The 9,301-nt window shown below is 38.2% G+C and overlaps 1 protein-coding gene across 1 annotated transcript; it reads right to left on the bottom strand.

Annotated features, from left to right (window-relative positions):
* Positions 1–2,599: 2,599 nt before the first annotated feature.
* On the bottom strand, positions 2,600–8,667 carry SUMO2 (small ubiquitin-like modifier 2). Its single transcript, XM_017743263.1, is given in 4 exon segments — positions 2,600–3,806; positions 5,330–5,401; positions 8,448–8,627; positions 8,629–8,667. Coding segments are annotated over 4 exon segments (339 nt in total). The 5' UTR covers positions 8,653–8,667; the 3' UTR covers positions 2,600–3,743.
* Positions 8,668–9,301: the final 634 nt, after the last annotated feature.

The raw sequence follows: 9,301 nt of genomic DNA, 5'->3' as shown, positions 1-9,301 counted from the left end.
AAATGCCTGCTGAAAAATCATCTCCCTTTGACCTTAACCCTTGCAGAGATGGTGTCTCTGTTCTGATATTGCAGTTATCTTGAAGCAACAATTATCTTAGTGTTACTTCAGGGATTTTTCTTTTGTTAAAAACACCTCCATACGCCAGTACAAGAATCTCATGTTACCACATGGAGTATTTCCTTACAGTCCTGGCAGCTTGGAAGATTCCATGTCAGAGCAGCCTTGCACTGCTGAACCCCTGTTCAACCAGCCCCTCAGGCCAGTTAACACTGACCCCCACAAGAGCCCCCTGGGGTGGGTGTGATCCCCACTGTGCAGATAAACCAAGGCACCGGTTTTCAAGTGTCAGCCACCCAAAGCAGCTGTGATTTCAATCTGTCATTATCTCCCCTGCACATGAATAAAAATGCCTTACTTAAGGTACCTGACACAATTTTGGTTACCTATTTTTAAGTAACTGGTCATGTCCATAACTAATTTGAGGGACTAAAACCCCAGAACAGGCTGAAGGCAGGGTCCAGCCATCTCCCAGAACTCACCGGGAACTGGATCCAATTATGACTTACTCCATCTTTTTTCATTTAAAAACCATGGGAGAAATATTAACTAAATTGCATGGCAATCACTTTAGAACACATTATTTGAAAATTGTGGATAATAATATAATTTTCCCAGGCTCTTGAAAGATCCCAGCTGCTTAACAAAGCATGAAGAACTTACCTCACAACTAGCCTGACAAGATCTCTTTGCCCGGTTGTCCTTCGACACGTGGACTCCCAGAAGTCCATGTGGCTACCACTGTAAACCTGCGAACTGCCACAAACCAAGCCAAGCAGCAAAGGCAACTCCAAATAAGTTGATCCAAATTGTCCATATCCCTGTACTCCATACCACTTCCAAATTCTCACCCCCAGCAGCAGCTTCCTTAGCTAAGAGGTAGTCACAGTAAAACCACTGAGGGGTCCAGCAATCAGGAATCCACAGGTGAATCTGTAGCACCAGAGGAGTACAGACAAAAACAAGTTCTGACATAAAGAGAGTATTTGCATGACCATGGAGGAAGAGTGCTATTTTTTTTTAAGGACAGTATTTCTGCATTACTGTTACACAAATGTGTTATGCATCAGAACCAGAATCAGAAATCAGCCCACTTCAGTTTGCTACACTAACAGAAATTCAGCTTCTGAGGCTCTTGAGGAACTACGTCCCTGAAGTTCTTTGAGATGTTTTCATGATTAGATTAAAAAACCAAGAAACTGTCTCAGAAAAGACCATTTTATCAGTTTTTGGCTGCAGTCACCACCTAACATAACAAACACCATTCAGCATTGTTAGAAGAATCATTTCAGGAACATGCGCAAGCCCAGGTAACAGCAAAAGATGTGAAAAATGGAGGAATGTAGGTGAATGCTGCACATAAGTTCATGACAGATGAAGTAACGCTTGACTAATTCAGGAAATGAAGATATTGCTTTTAAAAGCTCTTCAGTACCTGTCACTTGACTTCTGTTGCCTCAGGAAATAAAAAGTAAAAGGCAAGATACAACAGGGAGCTTTGAGCTTCACAATCTTAAGTTGAGCTGAAAAAAAAATTGTACTTAAGGAGACCTCACCCTTTCTTCAGAAACTAAAGCAAGTCCAAACACCTTTTTGGGCCAAACAAGATAAAGATAGCTTTCTCCTGAAAAAAGTCTTGGCATGACATCAAGTTGAAAGAATTTTATACACTGATATCAGAAGTTTAGCCATCTTAAAAGCCAGAGATCCTAAAGCCAAAGAGCAATGTATTCCATGTGTAACCTAGGAAATATGTTGAAATATATTCGCCCACCGCCCTCTTTTTTTCTTCGAAGTAGTTTTTTCTAGGCCTTTTAGAGTTTGGCTATGCATACATTTGTTCACAAGAGGGAATTTCAATCCTGCAAAACACCACAGAAGTCTACAAGATACATCCCAGAATGAGAAGTAATCTGCTTAAGCAGTAGCATTTCCTTCAATCAAAACAGAGGCACAGTAGATTACATTCTTCAGCTACAGAGTCAAAAGCAACTGCAAAAACAGATGTTAATTTTCCCTGTATCTCCATTAGATGTAACTAATGTAGCATCAAATGTGTTATTCCTGACAGAAGACAAACAGATCACAACTCATCAGCTAAATGCACACACCCATCATTCTGCCACAGAACTTTCAGCTCAAGCAGGCCCCACATGTAATAATCATTCCTTGAATTAACTGTTACAAAAAATACCACCAAAGTGTGGCCTCTTCTAACAAATTAATACCTAAAAGAGCATTAACTTACTGCAAACACTACAAAATATCAGAACATTCCTAGGACATCAGAGAATAACATGGGCTGTGGGTTTGACAGGTGTATAATCTTCCACGAACGTCCATGGATTTCACTGCAACCTCTAAACTTCCCCCAAGAAGTTCCCCAAGAACTCGAGAACTGTGGAAGACTTGTGAAAAACACCGCCATCACTGTATCTCCCTTCAGTACTTCCAGCCTCTTCCCCTCTTCCAAGCAGAACAGCAGAGTGGGGTAAAGCAGAGCTTGGAACCTCCACCACCATAGCTAAATACACCCAAAAACAGAACTCAATTTTTTATTTTTGCTTTACATTTCCAAGCATCTCCCATTTGATACCATGGTAAACTGAATGGTTAATGAAATTATTTGCTCTCTTTAACTTAATGTTTACATCAATAAGCATTCAAATACAGAGTCTTACTGCAACAACAATATTGATGCTTGTTTTAAAGACTGACAAAAAGAGCTCAACCCAAAGGCATTACTAAGTAGTTCAGTATTTTGCAGTTTGCCTAATCAAACAGTTTTGGCTTAGCAGAGCATTCACCAAAAAAAAAAAGAAAGGAAAAAAAAAAAGAAATCAAAGTAAGAGAAAATTGACTTCTATTTCCAGTTCAACTGCTGACTGACAGGTCTCAAGGAAGCCTTTCATTTTCCAACAGTCTTCTGCCTAGACAAGGGGGATTATGCTTACTTACCACAGAGAAAGCTGAGATTTGAGAGGCATAAAGTGCTGCAGAGAAAGAAATACAGGTGCTGAGTACTATTACTCCGCAGAAAAAGAAAGAAAGCTGGTTATTTTAAACAAGAAGTTTATTTAAACAACAAGACGTTTTACTTGAAGGGAAAACTATCTAGGATTTTTTTTTGCCTTTTTTTTTTTAAAGAGTAATTTACCCCTACTTAGACAGAGATTGCTCTACATGTAACAGCTACGTACAAAAAAGTTATAAAATTGCCCTTGGTTTTACAATGATAAAAGAAAAACATTGAAATTATCCAATCAAACAAGGTATGCAAGGTTTTTGTTTTGAACAGTGAGAGCAAAATAACTTACTGGAATATAAAGATAACTCGGCTTATTCTGTGATTCTGTAAAAGTAGAAGGAGCATGCCACTAACGGAGAGAGGGGCATTTTCACAGAACCAGTTTGTTTTCCCACCCCATCTCCATTAAATGTTGATCAAAACATACCATTGGCCATTTAGTTAAAAAAAAATATGCATTATGTCTGTGCACATCACCAGTTACTTTATGTACAATAAAAGGAATAGGAAAAAAAAATCAGAGAGAAGAGAGAAAACTATACTGCAGTAGTCAGGATGTGGCTGAACCAAGTCTCATTTTTCTAATTGTGAAGTGTCGCCTGTGGTAGCACAGTTCTGGAGAGGAAAGTAGCAGGATCTTTTTTGTGTGTTTGTTTTAGTAAACTCCTCCTGTTTGCTGCTGGAACACATCAATTGTATCTTCATCCTCCATTTCCAACTACAGCAGAAAAAAGAAAAAAGGGCTTTCAACTCTTCTCACAGCTCTACAGCAGCCTGGGTTGTTCTTACAGTTCCTGACTTTTTATGTTTACTTGCTATGCAACTTAACTAGAGCAGCCCCACTCCCCTCCACCACCATCCCTTTGTACATTTAACAAAACTCACTAACTCAAAAGCAAAGAGACATCACAGAAAAAAAAATGCCAATTGATAACTGTTGACCTAGAACAAATTCTAGTACTAACTTCAGGGTACACTGTGTGACTCCTAAGAAATAGATTTATAATATTTCATTTCTGTTGCCTGCTTTGCCATTGCACCTTTGTTCTCCTATTTACTCCCTCCGTTTACCTCAGAACATTGCCACAATTCCACTTGGCTGCTGCTGCTCAAATGGCTACAGCCCTGGGGAAGCAGACTGGAATTAAGGCCTCTGCCCAACCAGGCAGTAAAACCAAGAATCGTCAAGCACAAAAAAATTAAAAACACTTTGCATGTAGCCATGTAACAAACTGCCAGTGAGGAGCAGAATACTTCATTAATATAATTCTCTTTTTTCACCCTAATTTTTACAGTTGATATTCCTGGGATGTTAATGGCACCTACTGACAAAATCTGTACCAAAACTGAAGGAACTGCTGTAACTAATGCAAGTTATATTTCTAAACAGACTCAGCTGCTGCTCAGGAAATCAAACTGGTCTATGCCATTGACCACAGATATAAACAGACTGATCTGAGCTTCAGTAAAACATGGCTGGAGAGAAAAATCATCCTGTTGCCTGAATTATCAGTTTTCCAAGTTAAAAAGTTACACAGATTGGGGCCATAAGACACACAATCTTTGAAGCAACAGCTTAGAAAATTCAGAACTAAAAACTAAAGTCCATTATTTCATAACAAGTGGTTCTAAAGAGCAGATAAAACTATCACTTGGTCAAGCTGATTAAACACAGCTCCATGGAGCAGGACAGAAAAATGCTCCACAGCCACAGGGAACCATTCTGTTCTTGGAATGGCCTTCATTCAACTACTTACAGACAACCCAAACTTCACCATATTCATTAATTTTATGCTGCTGAAACAGCTTCAAATTACAAACAGAAAAGTACTTTTGTACTACAAATGCAAGCTTGCAAACAGGATCTCTGATAACATCCTCGCAAGCTTTTATATAAAAAATAAAGCCATTGCTTCAAGAAAAACTCAGTTCTTAACTTACCATCCTTATCTCAGAGCCATGACCTAATAAAGTGAAAGTTTTACAGGACTCACCATCTGTACACTGTACTTAATTTTTTTGTTTTATTACTACAGTGATACAGATTTATTATTCAAAACCCTAAATAAAGTCCTGGATTCTATTTCTAATAATCCCAAACTAGTTACACCAAAATAATGATTAAAAAAATCCAGTTCTATCAGTAATATACACATTTACATAAGTATTTGACAGGAAACAGAAGCATCAACTCCTGCAGTGAATTTCAAGTAGTTCTTTAGCCTTGCTTGTGCTGTTTACCTGTGCAGGTGTGTCTGTTTCATTAATTGGCTGCCCATCGAACCGGAATCTGATTTGCCTCATTGACAACCCCTGGACAAAGAGAAGCAACACAAAGGGAAATAAATCTGGTGTCAAAGTACTCAGTAGTTTACTCTTGAACTTGTCACTGAATTGCAGCACCATCATTAAAAGCCACCATTATGCAGGACAGAGATTCTGTTCTCCCCTCATGCCCTGACTTTTAGGCATTTCACTCCAAATCCCTGCAATCTGTTTTGTATTAAACATTGCATTGTGTCCAACAACTCGTGAGAAGCAACAGTGCCCCCACTGACTGAGTTAAAATAAAGCCATTTCTGCTACACCCCAAAGGCCAGCAGGTTTATTGTGCTTTTGAGTAATTCACTTAAAAACTAGGTGCAACGCTCTAGGTAACATGAACAGTGATACTCAATACTTCTTTTTGATCTTCTCCAAAGAAAAAGGTATTCTGAAATATTTCTTCCAGAAATGCAACAACAAAATTAAGTCTTCAGCAGCAAAGAGTAAGCAATGGGAACTTTTTGACCTCCAATTCCTATTATCAAGAAATCAATGTATCAAAGTTTTTCCGTGCACAGATGGAAAAAATGAAGGAATTTTCTACTTCCACAAATTACCCAGCAGTATTCTAGATAAGCATTTCTACCACACAACACTCATTTTGCTGGCCTCTTCCATCCCTAGAAGAACATCTCTCATTCTCACCTGAGCCAACAGACTGAAAAATGTAACTTGGGAGTAACAAACAACCTCTCCGACTGATAACATCAGCTCCAAAATCACCAGTGAGTTTTCCAAGGTATTTTATAGCACCCCACATTCTGCAAGGGCATGTCAGTGACATTTGGGGATACAAACTTCCTTTCCAGTTCTATCCATTCTCTCCAGAGTATCTAAATAGCCAAGAAGCCCAGTCTGGTTTTGAAGCCAATCCAATGGATTGCAGCGTCGTGCTTTGGCATCTCTGAGTTAGAAGAGAAGCCTTCATTCAGCCTGGCAAGAGCGGATGTCACACACAACAGAAAACAATGTAGTAATTATTTCTGAGGAGTAGATTTGTCAGGAAAAATATTTTAATAAATGTGAGTAAACTTTTTTTTTTTTTAATTAACTTTACAGTTCACAGCAAAATGTCTTCTCCAGCATGACCAAGACACTGCAGTGTTCACTCAGAACATCATCTGGTCTAAGGAAACTGTGTGGCTCAGTCTCATGGCAGCAACACATTTCTTCACAGCAACATTTGGTTTGAGCCCTTTTCTGTGACATTGTGTTTCTTAAAACACGTATTTCCTATTCCCAGTGTGTTGGTTTTTTCCAGGTTCATGACAACTTTATGAACTAAATAAATGTTAGCTGAAAACATACTGAAAAACTGTACTTTGGTGAGCTTAGTGTCCACAAAACATGAAGTATGGTCCATGGATGATTTTTTCACCATTTAAAATAATCACAAAATACTCTTGATCTTCTCAACAGATCACTCAAGTTTAGCTACTTCCATTTTAAATCTACTACACACAACAGATGATTATCATCCTTTATAACTGCTAAGTTCTCTACCACCTCTCCAAAATTAAATCTAAAGTCCACAGTTTAAGGATTTAAGCTGGGGTGTACCTAGTTAGGTAAATAAATACATGAATAAAATCTAACTTTTAGAGACATGCAATACAAATGTTTTTAAGCAAAATTTCAGAAGTAAGCACCTAAGAAATAAAATTTAAAGACAAATCCACCTCCATAAAAATATTCTTTGGATACTTACTGCTTACAACTGAGATCAGAAAAAAAGTCTCCCATTCTCAAGATTTACTGATTTTCCCCCTCCAATCTGGGGGTTTTTTGCTGGCTTTGATTTTGTTTTCCTTTAAGCAGAGTAAACATTTTGGCAATCTAAGACAACTTAGTATGTTATTTTTGTTTGTTTCAGAGTAACTAGAAATGAATGATACTTTTAAAATCTTATTTCCCAGGACTTTATAGACAAATAACTAATCCTCAAACTCCCTGAATGCCAGATATAACTGCACTCTATGACTGGAAAAAGCAACATAGTGATTTGCAAAATGTAACAAGAGTTTGTATGACTGAGGCAGGAAAAACAAACTCACAGCTTCCAACACTCACAAATTTCTCCTCAGAACACTCATACAAGTACATATTCATATGTTCAGTAAGAGCTGATTTTTCCTGTCTTTACTTCTACTCTGTTGTGACACAGAGTAAACTGAAGAGGTTTTACTACTCTCTGTGTGATTTACAGGGTTTTTTTTCCTGGTAATGAAATAGTTGCTCCAATATGTTATACTGACTTTATTGTAGTAATAGTAAAACTGAATATTTGTGTTTAAAAAATTAAAAATTCACGAATTCGAAACACTTTTGTAGAGCTAGAACTTTTTAAAGACAGACAGTAATTTAAAAAAATCATGGATAACAAAGACAAAATTTCCCTGATCAGATGTTTCAGAAGGAAGAGTTCCATAGCTCTACTCAAACAGGTGGTTTTAAAACTTGCAATAGCTGCTTGCAGCCTCACAGACCTGCTGCAGCTGCCACCACATCAGCAAATACAGGGGATTTGTCTCTCAGAAGATTCATTTGTCAACCAGGCCACAAGAGAAAAAACAAAGCTCATCATTAAATGTACAAGCTCCTTCTCAAGGCAACTTCTCATCTCACTACAATTAAGCTAATAAATCAGAAGTCAATGACCAGTCCAGGGAGTTATTCAGAGCTGTAAAAATCCCTGATTATCACTCAACTCTCTGTCCCCTAAGTTCATCCCAAACCCACCCTTTCCACACTAGTATTTCTGAGCAGTAGAGCTGCAGGTACCTCCCAGAAGCCTCCACCTATAAATGCAGATTTCACACATGACAACAGATCTTTATTTCACCCGTTTCCTGTCACAACCTTCTCAGTCCTCCCTGTAACAAACCCCAAGGACAATACAATTCCCACAGCACAATTAGTTTCTGTTCAACGTCTATCATTTTGCATATTTACTTAAGTTTTAAGACTTTAACTGTCTTCCTCTATCCCTGTGGAGAGCAGTTCTCCCCCAGACACCGTTTTCCTGAGATCATACCTGTCGTTCACAATAGGCTTTCATTAGTTTACTAAGTGGTGTGTGCCTCTTAATCTTAAACTGCACCACAGACCCATCTTGCCCTGCCACCTTCAGATTAATGTGGTCATTGTTTTCAGTCTTCACTCCTTCCTGTGGAGGAAATAAAAGAAAAAAAAAATAACCAACACTTTGTAAAAAAAGGTATGAAACAAGAAGTTAACATTTTACCAAAGTGCAACAGGTTATTAATAAGGAGGAAATAAAGATATTATAGCTATTTACTGACTGGAAACCTTGAATTAGGGAATAAAGGTCAGTACTTTTCAGTTGAAAATTTAAAGAAAAAAGCCACATACAAAAAAAAAAAAAATCTGATATTAGCTGTCATCCTACAGACTGGAAATTTAGCAATGAAGAATTACCAGGCCAGGCGTTCAAAACAGATGTTAAAAAAAAAAAAAAAAAAAGTTATTTCTATCAAAAGCAAAACAATGTGCAACACCAGTGCTCCCTCGGAAAGGAATTAAGTTACTTATGTTATAACTATGATCTGTTATATCTGATTTGTATTATAATAACTGTGATCCCAACCAGCACCAAGGCTCTTTCTCATTGCATCTCAAACTTTCTCCTACCGTTTGACGTACTTATTAAAAAAACTTTACAGATACTTTAAAGGGCTATATTTGAAATGGTGATAAAACCTGAAGCGGCCCAAGTCGTCTTCTTCAGAAAACGTTTAAAAAAAACCCCACATCAAGCAGCCCGACCCTCTCGGAGCGGAAAACTGCGGAGGATCAACTTCCAGCTCGGTCCCTCGTGTTCTGGCCGGCCTCAGGGCAGAGGGACGGGGATCGGGGCTGTCCCGCTCC

This window comes from Corvus brachyrhynchos, unplaced genomic scaffold (assembly GCF_000691975.1).
Source record: "Corvus brachyrhynchos isolate BGI_N302 unplaced genomic scaffold, ASM69197v1 scaffold148, whole genome shotgun sequence".
Lineage (NCBI taxonomy): Eukaryota > Metazoa > Chordata > Aves > Passeriformes > Corvidae > Corvus > Corvus brachyrhynchos.
This window is presented reverse-complemented; position numbering and strand designations above follow the sequence as displayed.